Below are 26738 nucleotides of genomic sequence, written 5' to 3'. Positions count from 1 at the left end.
TTCAAATAATATTTGATGAAAAAATTATTAAGAGTAACATTATTGTTTTTATGTGTTATATTATAAACCATAAAAACAATAATTCAATAACGTGCTTTAAACCACTAGGCGGTGCACACAAGGTACACACAGCCATAATAACTTTGTATTATTAGTTAGTAGGACACGTTTTATTCATGCTTTCACATAATTTTACAGCATATTGCTATACTATTTCAGACTCAGTATTTACATTCTTACATTCAAAGAAAATCAGTAATATCTTTAAAAACTACAGTCCTTTTATGTCAGCTGTGAATTAGATCAAATGTAAAGTCAAGCCGAATTAGTGTTGATACTGCAAGGAGACGTATTGTGTGAAGAGAAATTGAAGATGTTGTTTAATTGTTGAATATATTTATGATCCACGTCAAGTATTCAGTTTCGGCGGCATTTTTCTCAGTTTTTCCAAAGGTCTTCTCATCAGGGGCTCTATAAATAAAGAACTACGGCAGATCTGTAATATACAATGCAGCCGAACCGTGTATTACAATGCCGTTATGTGATGACTTTCAAAGAGAAAAGCAAGAACACTCGGAATTAAGTATTATTTTATTCTTTTAAAATGTTTTCCGGATTTCATATCATATAAACATCAAATCCCAGCATGCATTGCGGCTAAAACATCCAATAAGCGAGCTTAAAACCATAGCTGAGGATCTTGGGTAATCGCTCGAAATGCCCTAGTCTGTTTCCGGTTATTTTTAATTTTGAAATTCAGTTCCTGACGGACGCCAAAAAAGCCCGAGATTATGGAATTCAACCAATAAATAAAAGCAAGGATAATTGAGTGAGTTATTGGTGAGTAAATAACAGTGTGTTTATTTTGAAAAGAAATAACAAATTAGAAGGAAAAAAAGATTTAAAAAAATACAGATTTCAGTATCCTGAGGCTCTGAGCCCCATTTATTTACTCACAGACGGCAACAAAAGTCCCGAAAATTATACGATTTCAAATAAAAGCAATAACTGTGGCTTGATATTGAGTAAGAACATGTTTTTATGAACCACACAGCTTCCGGTCTTCCTCGACCCGACCGGAGAAAAAGACGTGCTGCAGGCAGTAGAAATACATTGCTTTTAAAATCGTGCTGTGCAACACGAAAAAAAGGGGCAAATCGTGTTGGTGAACACGAATCAATAGATTAAAAATCGTGTTTGTTTACACGAAATGCCGTGAGACTGGGTTGGCACAGCTGACCCTCTTCTTCCTCCGCAGCTGCCACACCAAGACAATACCGGCTATTGTCTCTTCTTCACCTTCTGCTTGTTCTATTACCACCAAAGTATCCATTTGAACCTTATACAAGAGACTCCATTGGTCTCCTTATTTTAAGTTTCTTTCCTGGGAGCAAGAGGAGCAGGAATATCATAATACTTCTCACTTCTCTGGGGTTGCGTCAGAATAGTCCATTTTAAATAAAAAATAATCCAGAGTTTTGGTTCTTTTCTTTCTTTTGTTTATTGTTTTCTGCAGTCTCTTGTACACATTCCAGTCCAGTTGGTGGCGGTAATGCACCTACAAGTTGGTTTCCCAACCGCCAAAAGACACCAATGAAGAAGAAAAACCGAGAGAAGAAGAAGAAGAAGAACCCGGGTGGCGTTTCGTCGCTAGGTCGCTACGGTTCTCTGTCTTCTGTTGTCCTGAGACATTGTGTGAGCTCCAGCACTACTGATCCATCATCTGTGCGTTTGGATAATACTCCGAATGGACTGTGTGCTCTTTTTTCGAGAGCGTTTACCTCGGAGCTAGCTAAACTAGCTAAGCTAGCTTAGCATGCTAGCTGGAAACACGTTGGTAACACTAGTCAGATTGAGAGTTTGATTGAGAGAAAGAAACAGTGTGTTCAACGGAGTTTGCAGGAAAAGGTGATCTAGTAAATATGAGTAAAGACCAAATGCTGCTTTCGTTGAAGAAGCTGCTACTCACTCCTCCTGGTGAAGAGATATTTGCTCTGTTTGAAAAAACGATGGCAGAGTACGAGGAGGAGCTGTCTCGTTCAAAAGAGGAGAACAAGAGACTCCAGAAACTACTGGACGCTGTTTTACAGCCTCAGCTTCGGATACACAGAGCAGGTCTGTTACCTTTATTCTTAATTAACACTTTAAACCAGGCCAAACTACGGCCCGGGGGCCAAATGACCCTGGCCATTTTGAATCGGCCCACAAATTAAACTTGTGCTTTCCTCATATTGTAATTCTTAAATATGTATGTACAAATATATTACACAGTAGTATTCATGTGTCAATTCATGTTGATAACATTTTGATTACATTTTCTAACAAATCTTAGTAGATAAAAAGAAGCCTAATAACTTATTTACATAACAAGCTTGAAATATACCCTTCATATGTCATGTTATTATAATATATATATATATATATATGTGTGTGTATATATATGTATATGTATATATACACTCTGAGACTTCTGTTTTTAAGGGATGAGCTGCCAACAAGATAAATGAAACCCTATATAGAGCTGTGATGTAGGCTGTTTTTTTCTTAAAGGTCCCATGACATGCTTTTCTGGTTATTAACCATCCCCTTGTGTGTTATATAGCTTTTTATGCATGTAAATGGTCTGCAAAGTCACAAACCCTCAAAGTACACCCCGTAGCGAGGGTGCATTCACACCTAATAGTCCGCTCTCTGGGGCGCACCAGACCACAGTTTGTTACATTGTTTTATTTTTCAGAAGGTTCGGTTTGTACGGAGCCCTGGAGGGTTAATTGAGAGAAAAATAAATAAAACGTGGCCACGTTTTACTTTCTCGTTCGCACGAGTTAATGAAGCGTGGGCACGAGTTAATAAAGCATGGCCTCGTTTTATTTAAATTGAGGGATTCCTGTCCGTGACTCACAGAATCTGCTGCCCACAGCTGTTTTATAGAAGGAAAACATCCTTCACTTTATGAAATCTCTGTGGCACCAGTGGCCTGTACTACGAAGCAGGATTTGCTATTTACACTATGCATTCAAGTATGATGCTGCGCTGTCAGCACGCGTCTCCATGTTTGTGATTGGTCAAATGTTGGTAACCCCGTCCCTTTCACGTGAACGCACTCTCAACCGGACAGAGAAACCCTGGTTGATTTGCTGAGTTAATAACCAGCTTCGTAGGACCGCTTAGCGACATCGCGTTTGTTAGGGTTAGTTAAGCCGGGTAAATCAAACATATCCAGGGTCTGTTGAACTGGCTTCGTCGTACAGGGCACTGGAGGCAGTAACGTGTAATTCAGCAGAATCTGAGAAGAGCAGCACCAGCTGCAAAGAGCGGTGCCTTTTACTGTTTACTTCACTGCGTTGCCCTTCATTAGGACCGCTGAATAGAGATCGAGGCTGCTACGTTTAACCACACACACACTCTACACACATCGAACTACCAGAGTATTCCCCCTCGTTTTATGAAGGAGATGTCCTGTCACCAGGGCGCATGATGTGTGTGTGCGTGTGTGTGTGCTCAGCTCCGCTCTGTGTGTGCGTGTTCGGTGTGTTTGTGTGTGTCCGACACCCCCGGCATTTGTTTTCAAATGACCATGAACAGTAATTTACACAAATCTGGTTCTCCATATTTATATGTGTATTCCCAAGTGAAAGAAATTCGTTTAATCTCGATGTGCTAGTCCTGCCGGAGTGCACCGGAACGAACGATACTATCATAAACAAATGCCCACACACACACAAAACGAGGCCACGCTTTAGTAACTCGTGCGCACGCTTTAGTAACTCAGTAATATTGGGAGTCATGTTGTTACTATGTTGAGAATGTGGACATGTAATAATCGGGATAATGTGCAGCATTATCCATGAGACAATCTGCAGAGGAGGGGCGTTTCACCGACGACAGGTGTTTTTACTTTTATGTAGCTGACGGAGAATTTTTACTTTACACGACACTGTTCAACACTTAATTCTGCTTTACTCTTTAACTAAACAACCGCGGATGTCTTAAAAGACTCTTTCGCTAAAGATTTTTGAAGATATCCGCGTTCTTGTGACACGTAAATACTGCGCTTTCTATGTTTTGGTGCGGACTGTGTTCACACCAGCAATGAACCGCTCCAGAGTTCGCAAGCAAGCGATCCGAGACCACCTATTTTAGCGGACCAGAGTCCGGTTGTTTAGTTCACTTAAGAGGTCTCGGACTGCGTTCACACCGACCCAAATGAACCGCACCAAGCGGCTAAACGCACCAGGGTTCGATTCTACCAGACTATACAAGGCAGGTGTGAACGCACCCTAAAACTCTAACACAGAAAATACCTGTCTATGCTTTCCCAGAACGCGTCGTTGGAGATTTATCTTTTTCCATTTTTTTCTTCCCGAGTATGGTGACGTTGCCATGTCCAAATGGACCAATCAGTGGAACTCCTCACACACCAGAATCCCTTGGCTCTACCAGTGTTGGGTGTAACGCGTTACAAAAGTAACAGAGTTACAGTAATGTATTACTTTTTGCTGTAACGAAGGAATATTACGCATTACTAATAACATGTGTAAATAAAAAATTGTTTACTACCCGTTACAATGCTCAGTATGTAACGCAGTTACAAGTTACAACACATTTTAACCCGAAATTAAATGGTGTTTTGTTTTTTAAGAATTTACCAACACCGCGAGACATATCAACACCAGAGAAAAAATGTGCGGTAGATTAGTAGCCTGGTGTTTACCGTTCAGCCGGCCCGTTCTACGGGGGTGCATAGGCATGCATTGCACCTGAATGTTATGCACCCTCTATTCAAAAAAGAGAATGGAGCGAAAAACACAAACAACAAATTGTGTCAGGTGCGCGTGACCTGCTCCGCTGCGCGTGCATAATTTCCAAAGTTGCTTCCACATTTGTGGACACACATCCTGTGGATAACTCATTTATACAAAAATAGTTAAAGCAACCTTCACCAAACGCCAGCAACACTGCATCTACTGCAGACAATAGCAACAGTTCAGATGGGGACGTTACGTTACCCGCCGTCTTGGACACTAGCTTACTCCCGCCTGACTTTCTGCCCTCGCCCCCGGAGCTGCAGTCTTCTCGCCCAAAAGGCGGTCATTTTGCAGCTCGTGGTATTAAAATAGACACTGGCTAGAATATTCATGTAAAAATAGTGCCATATTCTGCCATATCTGTAGAAATGTTGGGTCAAAAATAATGCATACAATAGCACAGATGCCTTCACACCCGAAAGGCTACAAAAAATATTTCATATATCCCAAGTTTATCAACAAGCTGATGTTGCAGCTGAAATGTTCTCCAGTCAACCTCACATGATGATGTGATACCAGTTTTCAAGCACAGTAAATAATCTCTTCCCAGAGTATATGATGGGACCAAGGTGATGATGTACATGGTTTTGATAATACTTTTGCCTTTCAATGTTTGCCATTTCAAACCATGAGCTGGTTCAAATAATATTTGCCTTGATTTACAATATGTTCTCATTTGTTTTAACCAGTACAGTTTTGAAGCTGTTGTGCCATAGTCCGGTTTGGAATGGATGAAATATTTCAGGATTGCACTTTAACTTGAAATGTTCTCACTTGCTTGGTTTCAAAACAACATACATGCCATAATCTGTTCATTGGGGACCATAACATCAATGCTATTTTCATTGTTGTTGCCGGCCGCTATTGCTCACGTAAACCTACTACTGCTGCACCCCCTGTAATCTCAGCTGCACCCCGAGTAATTTTGTTCTGGAACCTGGCCTGCCATTCAGGCTCATCAAGATCCCTCCGCTTCGTGTCGTTCCCTGATCCGCCTGTCGGGTGTTCTTTTCCCTATAATGACCGCCTACGCATTATCCCGCTTATTACACGGCCATACTAAACAAAACTACAGAGCCCATTCCTTGTTCCTGTTATTGTTTACTTCCTCTCTGCCTTTTTCTGGTGATTTATCTGACGTACAGCGCTCCGTCTTTTAACCTCTTTTCCTTTCTCTTTTTTTGATCCTCCTTAGCAACCTTCATTATAGTCCTTGACAGTGGTCTGTACTACTAGATTAACAACGTGTCACATCGATCAATCAGCATAGAGTACTCAACTAAGCTGTGTAATAAAAGTTGTTAGTAGCCTTAATGGCCTAAAACAGTTGTTATGCTATACCACATTTGCCCTTCACTCAATGTATAATGAGCTGCACTAAACTACATTTTAGCATTTAAAATACCTAGCCATTTTTTTGTGATTATTTTGGTAAAGTAACTCAAAAGTAGTGTAACTCATTACATTTCAGAGACAGTAATATTGTAATGTAAGTTAGTAAATACAGTAATAAGTATATTGTATTACATTTTGGAAGTAACTTGCCCAACACTGGGCGCCACTATCAAACACAGTGGGGGGACCTTTTAGTGTCGATTTTCAACTATCAGGGATAGGGATGTCCCGATCTCATTTTTTAGCTTCCGATCCGATTCTGATATTTTCATATAGGTTCCGATCCGATTCCGATATTTCCCGATACCGGTTTTCCGATATCACTTTTTGTGTTGGCAAACAGCATTAATTTCGTATACATTAGGAAATAGACAGGCACCCAAGGTGTGCTCAATAGCTTTTATTCTCTCACTATCACAAATAAGAGCATTTTTTTTTCAGTTCCCTTTATTCTGTTAAATAGGACTTTCGTTATTCAAGTTGCCAGTAGTTTAGAAACTATAGTATGAATATTCTGCAGGTAAACTTTACTATCCAACATACAACTCAAAAGGTTACTCATTTAACAGCAGTAAAAAGTAAGCTTCACTAAACTTTACTTCTTGGAAGTAAGTAACCATAACTTAAAAATCTTTGCATTAATTGTACACATAAAGTAAACATAACATAACGTACACAACGTTTTGGTACTTATTTGAGACAACGAGTTTCCATCCTTTTTTTCAAGTAAACTGAACTTATTATTTTTCACAGTGTGGTAATTAAGGGATCTCAGAGACATGTAATCACTAAACTTAAACATAAACATTTTTACAAATAGAGCTCCTTATTTCCTCCATCTTAATCTACTGCACTGACTTCTTCAAAGTGTAGTGCAGGTTTTTACAAGATGTACAAGGTGCACAAAGAAACTTCATGGCTGTATCAGCCAGTGCGGGTCGCTGTGTAGCATGTGCTCGCCAGTAGTGTAGACGATTCTCTGACCTTGGGATGGTTTGTTCAACCAGGTAGGCCTCCACCTGAGTGACGACTGCTGACGTACTCACAGGCCTCGACTCCACCACATTCCCCTCCAAGATCTCGTCATATAGACTGACAAAGCTGCTGTTTGTAGCTGCACAGCCTACACCGCCTCGACATGGTGACTTTCTTGGTGGCGACTTTCTTGGTGGCTCTTCTGCAGACACCTCACTGCCAGCCTTCCTCTTTCTCTCCATGATCTCCACCTCTCTAATGAGAGCCCTCCTTGGCAAGCTCCTGTGGTCTGGACTTGGGAAGAATCTGAAAATGGATAGAATTTCATTTAGTTAAAAAGGATTATTTGTTTCCTAACATATTTTGTCGTTTCCTTAGCATATCGAAGTTATTGTTGTCAATGTCATAGAACAACATTTGGAACATTTGATAATTAATAATCAAGTGGTGAATTGATTAGGCCTGAGCAATTATATATCGCAAAAGAAGTTTTGAATCAAACAGGACTTGCCTTTCTTTGTATCTTGGGTCAACCAATGTAGCAACGGAGTAGATTGGTTCAGTCTCAGCGTAGTCGAAGCGCTCAGTGACAGCCTCAAGAAGTGTTCTCTTCATAGTCTTGATTCCAGCATCTGTGCTCTCTTCACGGGAAAGATGACGCTTGAGGACAGTTATTGCAGGGATCACATCCGCGGCACTTGCAGTCGCAGCACTCACTGCCCTGGTCAGCTCTTCAAATAGACTCAAGACCACAACTGCCTTCTCCATAAGCACCCATTGTTTGGCAGAGGGCATGCATGGAAGGTCGTGGTCCGCTGCATAGACACTGAGCGGCCTCTTTTGCTGAAGAAGGCTCTGCAAAATAAGTAAATAAATGTTAGTTTAACATTCATGTGTAAAATACAAGTAGAACTCACATCTAAATGTATTTCGGCTGATTCACATGTAAAAAAAAAAAAAATCTATTCATTCTTTGCATTCATTCCTTCCATCCATCTAGCCTACCAGCATCATGTACTGAGTACTATTCCATCTGACTGACACGTCCTGCTGGAGTCGTTGTGTTGGCATGTGCAGGTCTTTCTGTAAAGTAATAATAATGATAATAATTAAAATAAATCAGCTGTGTGTATCGCTTTTCTAGTAGGCCACTCAAAATGCTTCTATATTTAGGTTAATTATTCGTTGGCTAACATCCTTTCAACACTAGTGTAGCCTAATGATGGATTGCTTTACAATGACATGACAGGGAGGGGGGAAAGTGCAATTACTAAAAATATAACATAGTACTACTACTACTACTACTACTACTACTAATAATATTAAAATGATAACCACCTGGATGTCTTCGAGGATGGAGTAGGCCTTTGGGGAATGCTTAAAATGACCCACAAGCTTCCGTGCGTTGGCGACAGCATAGATGATGCTTCGCTGGGCAAGAAGGCCTTGGATGACCACGAGTTGGAGTGTGTGTGTGTGTGTGTGCGAAACAGCCCAGGCTCTGCACCCCCATGTCTGCAAATGCCTACAGTCGAGAGATTGGGAGAGAGGATGATGGCGAGAGATAGATAGATGAATATCAATAGCCTATTGATACTTGTCAGTGAGGAAAATAAGCAGTCGATGTCACAATAGTATCAAATGGAGTGCAGCCATCTGCTGGTTGCAAAACTGATAGCAGTGTATGTAAGTCAATGAGAGGTAACGTCTTTACCTCTCATTGACTTACATACATTTCTGGACTTTCCTTAACTTATTAAACAAACCTCTGGAAATGTCCATAACATTTGTGAGTAATTTATACACTATGGTCCACCATCTGCATGATACCTCCAAACCATTATGATCTGATGAGACTTTTGAGATTTTAACATCTCAAAAGTTGCACTGAATATTTTTACTGCTGATAGGTAGCCTCTCAAAACTAGCTGTTTTGTCATTAATATGGTAGGCTACTTCCAAGTCTAACAAACGTATTGAAAGCCTGTAGTCTTAGATAAGACATAAAACAGGATATTAATGTTTCGTTTTAATTCTTTTCTGTCGCAATAACAACTAGTGCTAGTGGCTAAGCTGACGTGAGTCAGCTGACAACAAGCTAGGCTAACTTTTCTGCTAGCCTATTGACGTGGTTGCCGTCTAAAAGACACGTTATCTAGACATCATTTTAAATAAATCCAGGGCACACGTAATTATAATTGGGAATAGGGAACATTTAATATACATCCAGTATATCATGTCAAAATCATCAAATGGAAGTTTACCCCATGACCATTCATTAAAAGATGCTGTTGACGGAATTAGCATGAACTTTACTGACGTGGGTAATGCGTAGCTAAACATCAGTGGTCAATAGCAAGAAGACTTGCCTTCTTCATGTTGGCGGCGTTGTCCCTCATAACAACATGCACCTTGTCATTATCGATGTCCCACTTGGCGAGCATCTCTTCTATAGCATTCCGGATAGCATTGAAGTGTGAGAGCCACGCAGCTCACTTGCATGTAGCACCACGTTGTGCAAAGTAAAACTGGAGTCTATCCAGTGGGCGGTCACACTGAGTACGACATCGGGGCTACACCTGAACTCCACAGGTCTGTGGTGAGGGCGATTGAGGTAGCCTACTTTAGGTGCCGCTGCACTTGTTCATGCACCTTGGTGTGCAGGGCTGGGATGCCTTTTTCAGCAATGTAATGGCGGGATGGCATCCCATAGCGCGGCTCCAAATAATTTATTCGACGACAAAAACCGGAGTTTTCCACAAGTGAAATTGACTGGTCGTCCTCTGCTATGCACTCCACAATCAGCTCAGTAATCTTGCGAAATCTCTCGGAGTCTCGAGGAAGTAAATCCTTTCGTTTCAAGCTGTCCCGCAGTGTTTGTTGATGGAGTCCATCAGTCGCAGACGCTGTCGCTTTACAGTAGGCGGCGTGTTCCTCGGGGTGGTGCTTTTTAAGATGTTTTATTAGGTTTGTGGTGTTGTAGTAGACCCTGTTAGTACCACCTCGTGAGACTTCCACACCACAGACTTTGCATGTCGCAGTCGGCGACTCACTTGTAGTTATTTTAAAATGATGCCAAACTGCAGACATTTTAACTAGCTAACGATATGTGTCCGTTCCACTTTTCCAACTCGATAATGGCGGCTGATGCAATAGAACAACAACGACATACAACGTAACAATCGAATCATGGGAAATATTAAATATGGATCGGTCATGACATTTAATTGGATCTGCCGATCCCGATCCACCTTAAAACCCAGTATCGGGGACCGATCCGATCCGGGGATCGGGACATCTCTAATCAGGGAGTCCCATCGACTTGCGTAGAGCTCCCTGAACGTTGGTATTAGACGAGTTGGGATCGCGGCGAAACACTCACTCGGTCTTATCTTTCCTCGGGCTGTGACTTTGTGTGTGCTCAGGCTGAGTTCCGCGGTGTCTCGCAGCAACCAGGAAACGACACCAGTAACCCAGCTCACACTGTCCGCTCCTCGAGCCTCAAAGGGCGGAGCAGCGAGCCCGCAATGTCCCGCCAACACGGCACCCAGACCCAATGGCGTCCTAGCACGAAGTGCGAGGAACCTATTGTTATTGGTGGAATTATTCTTATTCTGCTGCCTGTTTTTGAGGGCTTTAGGGCACTTCAAAAGTTGTATAATTTTGCACGGACGCCAGGACCGGTGAAACATTTGACATTCTGGAGTCAATGGGTTAAAATTGTCCAACATGCTTGCTAGCACCACCTATGTGTAAATAATCTTGGAAACATTTACATAGTCGTACCGTTTGTCTGTTTGACCTGAAATGTTGCACACTTATCCGGGTGAAATGAGCTTCGTACGTAAAACTTGGGACACACGTCACAGCCCACGACATTTTCGAGAATGTAAGAAAACGAAATCTTAATTTTTTGTTAAAATAGCTCCGTAGCGCCCCCTATTGTGTGGTAGTCATATATAGTTTCTCCGAACTTCATAAATGTTGGCACAGACATTCCTCATGGAATTGCGGACATGTTTGTAATTGGCTTCCATTAGCCCCGCCCCCGAGAAAGTTGGCCTTTTGGAAACATTTTCATTTTTCACGCATTGTAACTCCTCCTAGGGAAAAAAAAATCGGAAAAATTAAATCCAGGACAAGTTCAGCCCATTTCCAATGTGATGTTAATTTGCGAAGGAATAGTTGATGTTGATGAAACTTCTGTAGCAATGGAGAGTCAGGACTCGGAGAGACACAAGGAGAGTTTAAGCTTTGATGTCAAACACTGGTGGTTTATTACAAGTATTGGCCCGGAGAATTCACAAGGCATGTCACGGGCCACGATTTGACCACACGCTTGAGATGCCACAATCAATTCTGCAGCGCCTCTCTCTCGATAGCCCTTTTAACTAGTTCAGAGAGTGAACAACATATTTGGGGAGATAGACTAAACAGCTGTGCACCCTGAATCACTTGCGTCTGACCCTTAATGGCCTCGAAGCCAGTGTTCCCACCAGTGGTTGCGCTAGACTTTTTCGTTGTCCATCATTTGGACGGACAGGATCGTAAAATGTCCGTCATAGTCCATTATTACCAGTCATTTTATTTTTTTATTTATTCATTTAATAATATGAGCTGCTAATTGTAGCCACCAGAGTATCGCAGCTTCAGGTTTTGGCTATGCGTCACTCTCACTCCTTATTTGGTAACGTGTGTATTGTGTGAAAAAAAAGATGCGTGCGGTCACTTTTCATGTCAACACGAACATGAATGATTTATTTTTTCCTGCACTGACGGCACAGCAGAGGCCACCAAAACACAGCAACCATTGTGCCTAAACAGGCAAATATGAACAATGCAATTCTTTTTAAATGAGACAATTACAATTAATATATGAACAAAACATTTACAAGAACAACTCAATTGACCTGCTGTAGCCTAGCCTGAACTCAGACCTTCCTCCTGGGCCGCAGGGATTTAAACTGGTGCTCGCTGGTGCGTAGTAAAATGCATCAAGGGAGATTGCTGCATAGGCGATTGTCATTAACCGTTGGGTCTTTGCCTCGGACAGACGACTTCTCATGGCCGTTTTGATGTTGTTCTGAAGGCTGAACCCGCGCTCTGCTGCTACACTGGAGACTGGAATTACCAGCGCCACTTCAGCCAACGTTTTGAAGTCGGGAAACATTTCTCCCAGGGAAGTGATCAGAAGTCGGCAAGACTCACTGAACAAGGGATTTCCCGATCCTGCAAGCACGCGCTTAACTGGGAGGAAATCCCGCAGCATGCGCTCCTTCTGCACCAGTGGCGCAGCTGCATCCCTTTGTGACCCGTAGTGGTCACAGAGGCGCTCCAAGGCCTCCAGTCCGTAGCTCTTTAACACGCTGTCAGCACCCGGATAGCGAGATGCATTGATCACGGTGTCGAGATCAGCAATGATGCCTACATGCTCCGAAGGAAATCTTTTTTTGATGGATTTAGTAACCTCCGCGATGTAGTCTGTGCGCACACGTAAAAAGGTCTGAGTGTCTGCCTGGGTGAGCATGATGCCACAGAACTTGCTGTCTTGTAAAGCCTCGTTAAATGTGGTCTCCGCCTCACCTGGCCCATTCATCAAGTCCTCGAGGCTGGCAATGGTCATGTTTACGACGGGCTGGATGGAGGAGACATCGCGCGCAGCCAGTGCCGTTCTGTGCGCACCACAGTGAATGTTTACGAGGTCGGGACAGTCATTTAGCCGCATCTTTTGGGCAACTCCGGCCTTTCGACCCACCATCACATTCGCTCCATCACTTCCCAGACCGACGACCCGAGCCATAGCTACACCACGGCCCGATAGCACATCTTTTATTTTTGTTGTGATGCATTCTGCAGTGCCAGAGGGTATTACATAATTGCCAATAAACACGGTTTCAGGCTCCCCTTTATGCTGAAGTGCCAGGTATGTGATCAGCATTTTCTCAACCGTGATATTAGCCGTCTCATCTACTATTACCCCGACGTATTTACTGTTGGCAATGCGGTCATCGATAGTGCTGGTTATGGTCATTGCTATCGCCTCCGCCATCTGATTGACTGTCTCATGGTGGGTGTACGTGTGCGCACTGTTGAGGTCTGGGCATCCAGCAGATTGTAATAGCTGTATTAGTTTGGGATATAGGTGGCTCGGGGTGTTTGTGTTTGCCATATGCAACACAACCTTCAATTGTGTTTTTAATGCCTCATTACAGGCAACCTGCGATTTCTCCATGTTTTATCATTGCCACACTCTGGTTGATTACCCTTGATGCCTCGATGTGGCTATGGCTGCGTTTGTGATCATTCAGCGCTGATTTCTGCATCGTCGTGCACCCTCGGACAAATCCGTTACTCGTCTTAGCTTTTCTACAGATGTCGCAGAACATTTTGCCATCTTCCCTCCTTAGCCACTTAAACTCTTGCTTCCACTGAACCCGGTACTCCCGCTTCAACTCTTTGCCACTTGCTTGTCCCTCTGCTGCTGGCTGAACGTTGTCAGTTGTAGTCTTACTGGCTTGTCCTTCACCCTCCACCGCATCAATCCCTCTTTTTTCACCTCGTTTATCCACAGAAACATCATCACAATCACTGGGCTTATTAAAAAAGCTTCGGACACTCAGCTGCCGTGACATTTTGCGATTGCTAAAGCCGGTTCAACAACGAGGTAATCAACAAAGTCAAAACAAGACTAGACAATAGCTACTTAATATGCACACACTCGTCACCAACTGGACAGGGGTGTGAATTACTAAATAATAGTTACAGACTACAGTAGAGCACAGTAGATCGCCCTCAGTCTACCTGGCCACTAAGGATGTAATATAATGTGGACCGCTGGTGGACATTTTGGCGCTGTTCCGAGTTGTGTTCTAATCTGTCAAAATGACGGACTGCTTTCAGATTTTTCCGTCATTGTTAGAAAAAATCCGTCATTGACGGAAAATATTCGGTTAACGCGACCTCTGGTTCCCACAACCATAAACCATTTCGGGACCGAGAGTTGACCAGTCATAAACTGGTTTATCAAGATAGCTGTAGCCTCCCATTCATTAAAGGTCCCATGTCATGGCCATTTCCACTGACCATAATAACATTGTTGAGGTCTACTAGAATAGATTTATATTGTGCAATTTTCCAAACTCACATTGGTTTCTCATACAGCATCTCTGTAAACTACGTGTATTCACTGAATTTCACTCTGCCTTTAACCCTCTGGAGTCTAAGGGTATTTTCTCGATTTTTAGATGTTTTCTTAAATCACCTTTTTAAATGTATTTCTTCTGACATGGCACCCCATGTGTTACATATCAAAATGTTCAGGACAATCTCTGGTATTGCTATATATGCATATTACTCACCTTAGAGCACTGTTTGATAAGATAAGTAGCTCAAAAGCTTAAAATTTGACATCCGATTTTCGGAAGATCTTCAAAACTCTTGTGAAAACACAAATTTACTCATGTGATCAAATTGTTTTGGTGTTTTAGATTCGGTTACCAAAGTCCTAGGATCACAAAAGCAGTGAAATATTTGAATTACACTGTATATAAATGTGTTATTCATGTCTAAAATGAAAATAATACAATTTGAATTTTGAGTAAAATAGGTGTTTATCACTCTACTTTCACTACAGCAGGGACTGAGATGCATTAGGACTGAATAATGACTTCATATTACATACCAAGGTTCATGTGATGTGTACAAATACAAATTCAAAAATTCAAAAAAGGTTGAACAGCTCCGCTGCGGCATTCCCGCGCTGTGCGCGCGACCTGCAAGTGTTTGTGTTGCGTGTGACCTGGGCATTCTGATGAGTGATAGATGACTGTGTGCCAGGAGGTTGCAGTTTCAACGAGCGTTGGCTAGCAGAAGATAAATACAAGCCATGACCCACGAGGGTCAAGCCCACGAGTAGCCTCCTGCAAAGTTTGCAAAAATAACGATGGGAGAGTCTGCGCTGACGAGCCACATGAAAGGTACGCCGTAGTAGAGCATTTTAGATTAGGCTAACGTTGCATGTTATGTTTGTTTAAGCTAACGTTAGCGAGCTGAATAGCAAACTCGGTTGAGGGACAATCATTTCAGAGGAGCGTTACAGTCGCCATCGTGTGGTGTTCAGAGGATGAAGCACTCACGGCATTTCGTGTTATAGTTCCGAAATATAATCTATTGATTCGACACAGAGCGATTTTGAAAGCAATGTATTTCTACTGGTAGTATGTTTCGTGCCTAAACCAAATGCGACTTGCTCTATCGAAATCAGTCACATTGACTCGAAGACACATTTTTGTTTGTATTACTGGTCTGGGGGAAGCTCGCGAGTGTGTTTGTGTACCGGGGAAACACTCACAAGAAACACCGGCTGTTGTTATGCTTGCTGTGATGTTACATTAGTCCGTTCTCCGCTTGTAATTATGCCGTTACAAGCTTCAAAGTTGTATTTATCATCTGAATTTGCCGAAACAAGTTTAATATTCTGAAAGCAAACACTTTGTTTAATTGAAAACAGATGAAAACAAACTGTCTTATATATAAAGTTGAAGTATTATACAAGTAAAACTACATTTTGCTTTAATCCCATGTAATTGTAGAATGAACACAGTCTTCCTTTGAAGATGTATAAGTCAGATGTCTTGAGTAGTCAAAATTACCTACAAATCATTGTACACATTTGTAAATATTATTTTCCACGTTACCATTGTGAGCCTATTTTTATGCAGCTCTGCGTGATTTTGTGGCTACAATTCAGGCTAATACGCTATCAGAGGTGGAATACGTACTCAGATATTGTACTTGAGTAAAAGTACAAGTACTCAGATCTTGTACTTAGTTAAAGTAGAAGTACCAGAGTGTAGGAATACTCTGTCACAGTAAAAGTCCTGCATTCAAAATGTTCCTCAAGTAAAAGTAGAAAAGTATGATAATCAAAATATAGTGAAAGTAGCGACAGTAAAAGTAGTCGTTGTGCAGATTGGTCCATTTCAGAATAATATATATGATATGATTTATAAGGATTGGTCATGAAAGTGTTCTCAAAGCTGGTAAAGGTGCAGCTAGTTTGAATGACTTTGTAGACTGCAGGGTAGCTTGTGGATTTACTCCAGGTGGAACTAAAGTCTGATTTAACACTTGGTTATATTTCACATCATTCATCCACATCTGTGAAGTAACTAAAGGTATTAAATACATGTAGTGGAGTAAAAGTACACCATTTACCTCTGACTTATGTTTACTGCCAACCTAAAAGTACCTCAAAAATAGTAATCAAAAAGTTATTGAAAAGTTATTTGGCTGATTGTTTTATATTGGCTCAGATAGGTTATATGGGAGGCCTAGTCTACGTACAGATCACTCATTTTGAAATATTAAACTTAGTTTTCTTTTCTTTAAGGTTTCATTCTCGTTTAGAAGGCTATCACGAAACACACATTTGGTTGTTTATAGCATAAAGAACATCTGATTTAATGTGAGGTAGGGAAATAATCATTTGAGTATGTGTATATAAATATGTAATATGTAAAACAGCTGTAAGATGCTTGAAAAGCTGGAAAATGCACCTTGAAAATGCTTGAAAAGTGCTTGAATTTGACTTTGGAAAAGGTGTAAGAACCCTGTGTAATATTTACACCTACCTATGTCCAAATGGATCCTTGTTGTTGTCTTTGTATTCTTCTTCTTCAGAAGAGTCGAAGACTTCAGGTTCTGAGGCTCTATCTTCACTGCTGCTAGCGAAAAAAATCTCTGGCGAAGTTGGCAACTGTAAAGTTTTTTTTAGCCATTTTCTCTGTCTCTCTCTCTCTCTCCTCACAGACGTAAACTGATGGGAGACAAGTGGATTATGTTTTTTTTACTTTGTGGGTAGGCCCTTGGTGATTTCTCGATGTCCATTGGTCATTTCAGACAATGATGGCTGCCGGCCGAGATTTCCTTGACGGAGACACAAATCCACCAATCCCACACAGTGTAAAGGAAAGCTACCCTTCCAGCGATTCCGCGGTTATCTGAATCATATTTCTACTCCTTATAATCGAAAATATATGATTAATTACGTAAAGTTATGCGCACCTGGGCGCGCCGGCGCGTCCACCGACTCCAGAGGGTTAACGGCTCGTTGCAGCTCCAATAGCCCCAGCCCCCACCCTCCCTGTGAGCACAGTGTGCTCTGATTGGTCGGGACGTTGTGAATCGCGCTGAGCTCCGTGGAGGTGTGGTTTCCTTGTTTAGCGACAGCGAAACACAGCCAAACTCATCCTGAGCACACACAAATTCCCAGCCGAAGTAAAAACAATAAGTGTGGCTTGATATTGAGTAAGAAAAAGGTTGATAAACGCTGTGAGAATGGGTCTGCAGAGAATTTTGCCGCGATCCCAACTGTATGTTATCAGCCTGCAGCCAGGGAGGAGAAATCAGCAGAGCTGCCTGCATTGAGTGTGTGTGTGAGGAAGTCCATGGATTGGTCAATTTGGACCAATCGGCGAGGGTTTAACGTAACGGCTCCGCGGACGTAACATAACTGCTCCATGGATTGGTCCATTTGGTTCCGGGTACCGCATGACCGTATCACGTCATAGCTCTGGGCGCGGCTACTGGCCATTCCTACATCACGATATCCAGGAAGTAAACAATGGACAATGACGTATCTCCAACGAGGTGTTTTGGGGAGGTATTTTCTGTGTTAAGGCCCTGAATAATAATAACTTTATTTGTATCGCACCTTTCATACAGGGGATTGTAGTTCAAAGTGCTTTACATCAGTAAGAAATAAGATATAAAATCAGTGTAAAACAAGCAGCAAGAGCAAAGCATAAAGTGGGATCAAATAATGCAGATATAATATATATATATTAGGGCTGTCAGTCGATTAAAATATTTAATCGCGATTAGTCGCATGATTGTCCATAGTTAATCGCGATTAATCGCACATTTTTGATCTGTTCTAAATGTACCTTAGAGGAATATTTTTCAGGTTTTTAATACTCTTATCAACATATGAGTGGACAAATATGCTTTATGCTAATGTTTATTATCATTTGAACAATGACAAATATTCTCATGAATATTAAACAACAACCTCTGAACATTACAAATATTCGCCTCAATTCAACCTGGAACCTCTCTCATACAATACAAAGTGTGTGTGTGTGTGTGTGTGTGTGTGTGTGTGTGTGCGCAACTCAAGGCATATGCTCGAACGGGAGCTGTCTGGACCCTGCAATCATGAGTGTGCTGACTTCTCGTACAATGTCCCGCTGTCTGGCTTCCTGCATAAAGTCAAGTGCTCGGCGCAGTTGTGTGGATAGAGCGCTCCTCTGTTTTCATTTAAACAGCTCCTTATATCCGTTAGCGCAGCTAGCTAGCACCAGATGCTAACAACAATGCACGTAAGGTCTCTCTCTCGCTCGCTCGGGCCACACATACACACACCCTCCCGGTCCTGCCGATGGCCAGTCGGTGCCTGCCGGTGAGCGTGGAAGTGTGGTCTGCTGCAAGCGGGCGGCAGGAGCGGGGCTGTCAGCATCAGCTTGTAGATGGTATTTTAAACTCGATGCGCTCTGAAACTACGGGGCGGCCGAGGACAAAAAATACACATGCGTTAATCGCGTTAAAATAGTGGCGTTAATTTTTTTTGCGTTAACGCGTTATATACAGTTGCAAGAAAAGGTATGTGAACCCTTTGGATTCTCCACACATAGCGTTGTGTTTTCCTTCCAAACAACTCAACTTTGGTTTCATCTGTCCACAGAATATTTTGCCAGTAGTGCTGTGGAACATCCAGGTGCTCTTTTGCAAACTTCAAACGTGCAGCAATGGTGTCCTCCCATCGACCTTTTAAGAGAGATAACGGACTCAGGCTTGGTCATAAACGTCAACAGGCAAAAAGGTTAGATATCTTAGGAGTAAAGGAGAATTATGCCCTCACAGTTGATCGCTCAAACGGGGAGCTCGTAAGCTGGCGGACAATTTACAATTTTTTACGATTTACACATCACTAATTACTCCAAACTACTTGCATACAGTTTTTCCGAGATTCACGAAACGCTGTAAACATTGCTCTTAGGATTGCGGACATATTTCAAATGGTCAACGTGAGGCGTTGCAGAGGCGCCGGGCAGGAAGTGGACCATCCGGCCCATCCCCAAAATAAACTAATTTTGCAGACCCTATCCCTCCGTAGTCTTTCAAGTAGGAGGAGAAATGCCAGCGTTCTCCTCCGGTTTACAGGCGCACTGTGTAAATTATATATATATATAGAATAATTATGATGAGGAGATAGATAGATAGATATATATATATATAAATATGAGCACACATTATCTCAAAAAAACCTCCTTAAAACAACAGTCAAGTGTACAGTCCACTGTCAAAGACCCAGATGCCTCAACAGGCCATATCCAAATCTGTTTTTCAAAGTTTTCGAGCAAGGAACACCAACATGTTTGCATTGTCGGGCAAATGCATCTTTGATTGTAAACTGTCGGGAAGGTGGGGGCTATCCATCTCCAGCTGCCGTGTTTGCTACCAGCTGGGAAAACGGAATGGGGTGGTCGTGTTTTAGGTGTAGTTTAAAATATGTGGTATTGCCTGCTTTTGTCGCTAAGTTTTTTTTAAACAAATGTGACCCATCGCCCGGCTCAATCAAGTCCGTTGGTTCGCCTCGTTGATTTGGCTTGAATCCAAAATACTGCCACACCGGAGAATCGAGATGTGTAGTTAGGTTTTGTAACCTGGCAGCCACTGCGCGCCTGGCAGCCACGGCGCGCCTGGCAGCCACGGCGCTCCTGGCAGCCACGGCGCTCCTAGCTAAAATGCTGGTCACATCCTTATGTAAACGGCAATTTGTCGAGCTCAGAAAAGTTATCGAGTCAATTTTTATTTATCGTACGATAAGTCAATTTATCAATTATCGCGACAGGCCTAGCCATGGCTACCTTTTGCTATCCCACCTGAGAGACGCAGGAGGAAGACCAAGCGGGGGACCCGCGCCAGGTTGCTGGTCAGACTGAGGAAACGAGAAAATCGTCCCCCTCTTCCGAGTATTCTTCTGGCTAATGTTCAATCCTTTGAAAATAAGCTAGATGAACTCAGAAGTCGGATTGCTTTTCAACGGGACATTAAGAACTGTAACGTGTTAATTCTCACCGAGACTCGGCTCAACCCTGCTATCCCGGACTCCGCCATTGTTCCTGACGGATTCACTATTTTTTGCCAGGACCGGACTGTTAACTCGGTACAGGACTTATAAAAAGTTTCGGTTCAAGTCCGGTTAAAACCGGAACGTCGGGAACCGGTACTTGGACTCGCAATAAAACTAGCACTTACGTATATTCTCCTTCTTGTTCTAAACCATCTAAAACCTCCCTGAAGGCAGGAGAGACTGAAAAGAGTCAAGGGAAGCTTATAAAAGTTAACAGCATTTAATTACACAAAAGATGCGGTGGTGTACAAATGAAATTGCAAAAGGAGGCGCGCTCCCCATCTCCCGTCAGCCCAGGTTGGTGTCTGTGGTTATTTAAACATTCCCTGATGAAGGTTATTCAGCGTCAATAAATGAGTGCTAATCCCAGTGTGCTCAGTGTACAACATCACATGTCATTTCACCTTCGATTCACGGTTTGAAAACGTAGCATTTCGCCACATGCTAATGCTAACCGGAAGTGACGAATTTTCAGAATAAAAGTATTAAGTTAATAGTGGGAACTTCTGTTTTTTTCAGAATAAAACTGATTCAAATTAAATAGTGTATTTAATTCAAAATTACGCCATATCAACATTGACTTTAATTTCTAACAGTATGTATGTACATCACTATGTATGTACTGTATAATGTACACATGTAGAGTTGTAGAAAAGAAATGGTGTACAGACAGTACAGTACACTCTGACTGTACAGTCACTACAGTGTATACTTTATAGTAGGTGTGTAACAGTGTAATGCGTATAGTCTACTCTACACTCTACCTTTTAGCAACGTTTTAGGGATTTAGGCTCAGTCAGCTCAGGGACTGTTTGGTTACTTTAGTTTGGTAAATGAAATAAATGTTTGAAATGTGTAGTAGCTCACTGAAGTTGCTGTCATAAGTCATTTGTAGACTAAGTGGCAAAAAGTTTTATTTTTTTTACATTTGTACTTTGTAGAGAAATGTAGACGCAAGTTGGAAGGGAGCACAATAAACCTGACGAGTTTGAGTTGATTATGAGTTTATTTGCAATTGATAATTAGCTCACAATAAGTTCACTTTAGTTACTCACACAACTTGACACAAGCTGTGGGTTCAGGTCCGGACTTATAAGTCCGGACCTGAACCTGAATGTGAGTCCAGGTACGCAGCACTAGTTGTGATTACAGCAGTGTATATTCCGGTGCAAGCCGACAACAACACAGCACTCGATCAGCTGTTTGGGATTATCAACAAGACCGAGACTTCACAGCCAGAGGTGGCGTTTGTTGTGGCCGGGAATTTTAACACCGCTAACATGAAGAAGGTCCTGCCGAAATACTACCAACATATCAGCTGCCCGACGCGCGGGGGAAACATACTGGACCATGTTTATTCTATATATAAGGCTCTCCCCCGCCCTCCCTTCGGCAAATCAGACCACATCTCTCTGCTGCTGCTGCCTGCTTACAAGCAGAAACTTAAACGGCACAGACCGGAAACAAGGAGTTTACAGCGATGGGGTGAGGAGTCGGACTCTGCAGCACTGCTTCGATTATACGGAGTGGAGTGTGTTTGAGGACAACAACATCAACACACACACACACACAGTAATCTGCTACATTGGGAAATGCATCGATGACGTGGTACCAAAGGTTTCTGTACGGATATTCCCAAATCAAAAGCCCTGGATAAACGGCGAGGTTCGTACCAAGCTGGAAGCGCGCACTATCGCGCACAGAGCTGGAGATTTGGAGGAGTACACTAAATCTAAGCATGATCTCCGGAGAGCAATCAGCATTGCAAAGAGACAGTACAAAGACAAGGTGGAATCTGACTTCAAAGGCTGTAACACCCGGAACATGTGGGCGGGACTAAGAACAATGACAGACTACAAAGGAGCAGCAGGGGGCAGAGTCCTGCATGGGTCTGATTTTCAAGACCCGCTCCCGCGACGTGCAATACCGAACCCGCCCCTCTACCCGCACATATTGCCAATTAGTTCCGCAACCCGACCCGACCCATCGGCACAAGATCCGCAACCCGACCCGAACCCGCATAGCCTATATATGAGCAGTGAAAACGTGCCATTATTAACACACGCAGTTGCATATTTGTCTCAAAAAGCGTGGGATGTTGGTTATTTTCTCCATCTAGGATGACACCAAAAGCCTCCCAGACGTTGCATTTCGCTCATTTCGAATGTGGCGCGCACAGCAGCAGATTGATGCGCTGCAGAGGTTATGATTATAAACCTTTTTGTTTTAAACAGGGCAGATGTGTGCAAATCCTTTAAAAGGGTTAACCAACACAAGGCTCCTGGGCCTGATGGCATCCCTGGCCATGTTCTCAGGGTGTGTGCAGTTCAGCTGGCAGAGGTGTTCACAGACATCATAAAAGACCCCCATCACCCCAGCCACAAACTGTTCAGTCTGCTGCCATCTGGCAGGCGTTGCCACAGCATCCTGACAAAAACCACCAGATTCAGAGACAGTTTCGTCCCACAGGCAATAAGACTGTTAAACACCTGAACTGCTGAAACAATTTCACAACATTCATCTGCTACTTAGTAATTATTTATCTATTATCTAATATATCATTCCAATAACTGGTATATCGACTCGTATTGCACTTTTTCATTTTTAACTGGATGTGGAAAGGGGCTGGGCTACATAAGGTGAATTGAGCCAACAAAAATACACTAGGTGGGACTAAGAAAGATAATATTAAAGTATAAAAACAAAGGCATTAATTAGGGCCGCAAAATGTCTCCAATTTTTAAATGCTAACACTTAACCGTTTTTTCTGACTGTGTGTTTCCTGTTTCCTGCAGACATCCAGCAGCTGGTGGTGGTTAAAGAAGAGGTTCTCCCTGATCAGCAGGAGTGGAGCACCAGTCTGGACCAGGAGGACCCAGAGCCTCCCCCACACATTAAGCTGGAACAGGAGGAATGCAGGATCAGTCAGGAGGGAGAGCAGCTTCAGGAGCTGGAGGAGGCTGATATCACCAAGTCCACTTTCACTCCTGACCCTGTGAAGAGTGAAGATGACGAAGAGAAACCTCAGTCCTCACAGCCTCATCAAAGACAAACTGAACACATGGAAACAGAAGCTGATGGAGATGACTGTCGAGGACCAGAACCAGCCAGGAACTCAGATCCAGAGAGCAGTTTACAACCAAAGACTGAGGACGACACTGGAGACTCTTCTGAACCTGACACTGAAGACTCTTATGAACCTGACACTGAAGACAGTGCTGATTGGAAGGAGACCAGAGAACCTGCATCAGGCTCAAACTCACTGAAAAATAGGCATGAATCTGTCAGTGATCCAAGGTTTAGTGCTGAAAAGAAACCATTCAGCTGCTCAGTCTGTAAGAAAGCTTTTCCACAGAGTGCACATTTAAAGAGACACATGAGAGTCCACACAGGAGAGAAAGCACACAGCTGCTCAGTCTGTAAGAAAGCTTTTTCACAGAGTGGACATTTAAAGAGACACATGAAAGTCCACACAGGAGAGAAAGCACACAGCTGCTCAGCCTGTAACAAAGCTTTTTCACGGAGTGGACATTTAAAGAGACACATGAGCACGCACACAGGAGAGAAACCCTTTAGTTGCTCAGTTTGTGAGAAATCTTTTTCAAAGAATATAGATTTAAAGAGACACATGAGAGTCCACACAGAAGAGAAAGCACACAGCTGCTCAGTCTGTAAGGAAGCTTTTTCATTGAGTGGACATTTAAAGAGACACATGAGAATCCACACAGAAGAGAAACGATACAGATGCTCTGTCTGTCCAAAAACTTTTTTACGGAGTGGACAATTTAAAGAACACACGAGAAGCCACACAGGAGAGAAACCATACAGATGCTCTGTCTGTATGAAATATTTTTCACGGAGTGGACAATTTAAGGAGCACATGAGAATCCACACAGGAGAGAAACCATATAGATGCTCTGTCTGTATGAAAGCTTTTTCACGGAGTGGACAATTTAAGGAACACATGAGAATTCACACAGGAGAGAAACCATACAGATGCTCTGTCTGTAAGAAAGCTTTTTCACGGAGTGGAAATTTAAAGGAACACATGAGAATCCACACAGGAGAGGAAATATTCAGCTGCAATGTTTGTGATAAAAGATTTAAATGGCATTGTAATTTAAAAAGACACAAGCGTGTTTGTTGTCAGTCCTCACAGCTTAATGAAATTCAAACTGAGGATAACTGAGAGGCAGAGCCTCCAATCAGCAGCTCAGCTGAACACATGGAAGGTTTCTCATTTCTCTAATTCCCCTCCTCGACTCCTATCCTCGTGTCTTAGTCCCGCCCACAGGAGATTTAAGCGGAGGAGTCGAGGAGGGGAAGCAGCAGGCGGTTAGAGAAATGAGAAATCCTCTCCTCTGAGCGGTCATTTTAAAGAGAAGTCCGTTAATGAGGACAGGAGGCACAGCACTCTGTCTCATGGACAGAACTGTGTTCATGACGACTTATATATTTGATTTGAATTAATTCACAGTGCGGTATATTGAGACAATAACAGGCTACAGATGTTGACACACACACACACACACACACACACACACAATACCTTCAACATGGCGCGCTGAAATCCATTTCCGGGAGTCGAGGAGGGGAAATTTGAAAGCTTCATGGAAACAGAAGCTGATCGAGAGGACAATGAATTAATCTTATAACAGTTCATAAATTAGAAAAATCTGCCTGACTGGATTAACATTTTTGCACAACATTCATATAAGACTTCAATGAACTCCATCTTTATCAACATAAGTGGACAATATGGTTAATGTTTTTGTCATACTGATATTCTGATATATATACGTTAACCACTGACTGTTGATGAACCATTTTATTGTGGATTGAGGGCTCCAAGTTTCCATTTAGAGATATAGGATGATTTGATGTATTGTTCTTTATTTCTAAATGTTTTGTATCATTGCCATCCTGTTAAAGGTGGAGTAGGTCATTCACTTCAGAAACCCTTTTTGCTATATTCCATGGAATGCTCTTAACAGCCCGATAGCAATGAATACATTACATACTTTGACAATAAACACATAACATTTTTTAATATGTGGCGCTGTAAAAAGCATGACCAGTTATTTTAGCCGGCCTGGCTAAAATAACTGGATGGTCTACCTGCCTGTCAGCCTTCCATCTCGTGCACAAACTTATCTCAGGCCCTCATTGGTCATGTGCGCGTTTGTGTATGTTGGAGGAGGGGCTCTGTAAGGAAGTCTGAAGGAAGGGGCAGATTTTTCTCGGCTGCATACTTTCAAATTCTAGCGTACTCGAGCTGGTTTCTCCATTCTTACCTACCCTACCTTTTTAATGAGCCCTGTTTTACATACATTTACCTGTTATCTGACTGTTTTTGCTTCTGCAACTGTAAGGGAACACATTTTTCTATTTTGTATCCTGATGACCTAATGCCGTTACATGTAATACGTTACTCCCTAAGCCTGATTTAACCCACCTGCAACCGATTCGCTAATAATCACAAATGTTCATTTCTTTGACCCCTTGACTCGACAACTTTCTTGTTTAATAATCGTTACTTCTCCTCAGGACCAAGTTGCCGTGTCCTGCCTTTCACCTGCTGATCATTTAAGGTGGACTGACCTTTACAATGGACCAGCTAGTCTTATGGCGCATTTCCACTGCAGCGGGGTAGCCCCGTTTAAGCGCCCCTAAGCGTCCTCGCTCAGGCCTCGGGCTGCCTTGCTGGCCGTTCGAGGCTGTGGCGCATTTCCATTACAGTTTAGGACCTGGGGTAGCAACGCAGTGTAGGCGGGGCGATCGGCTTTTTGGCGGGTTTTTTGGGCGGAGCGACACTGGGTAAAACTGCAGTGGCGTCATCTTCAATGCGACACAACTCACAAAACACACACAACAATGGAGGATGTGGAAGCGATCGTTTACTTGTTTCTTGTGAAATCCATGGTGCTGACATGCTGTGCTCTATGATGAGACATCAGAGAGGGTTTGATGCACTAACTGAATACCTAAATATGCATTGTATTCATTGTATTGAACATAAATAAATCCTTTTTTTTCATATACATGTGTTTGTCAAATGTTTTAAACAAATGTTATCTGACTTGAATATTTAGTAAATATTTGAATTTCAAGCACCAGTAAGTACTGCCCCATAATAAGAACATTTGAGGAAATGTCAGATCATGAAAAGAAAATCTTTCTAATAAATTAAGCGAATATCAAAGCTAACTATAAACATAAATACTAAAGTGTAAAACACAGCAAAACTATATTCATAAATGCAAGTGTTAAATAGTGTGGACAATTGTAAACATGGATGGAGGCTAAAGTATCCACAACATAAAATAATATATTAAAATATAACCTCAATCTTTCTTCTAGACATG

General features: G+C 42.4%; 1 protein-coding gene across 1 annotated transcript; it reads left to right on the top strand.

The window, feature by feature from the left end:
* The first annotated feature begins 1689 nt into the window (after window positions 1–1689).
* Window positions 1690–26412, top strand: LOC117456284 (zinc finger protein 883-like). Its single transcript, XM_071204939.1, has 2 exons — window positions 1690–2115; window positions 23169–26412. Exons 1-2 carry the CDS (start codon window positions 1923–1925, stop codon window positions 24560–24562), a joined length of 1587 nt encoding a protein of 528 aa, XP_071061040.1. The 5' UTR covers window positions 1690–1922; the 3' UTR covers window positions 24563–26412.
* Window positions 26413–26738: the final 326 nt, after the last annotated feature.

The sequence above is a fragment of the Pseudochaenichthys georgianus genome, chromosome 12 (assembly GCF_902827115.2).
Source record: "Pseudochaenichthys georgianus chromosome 12, fPseGeo1.2, whole genome shotgun sequence".
Lineage (NCBI taxonomy): Eukaryota > Metazoa > Chordata > Actinopteri > Perciformes > Channichthyidae > Pseudochaenichthys > Pseudochaenichthys georgianus.
This window is presented reverse-complemented; position numbering and strand designations above follow the sequence as displayed.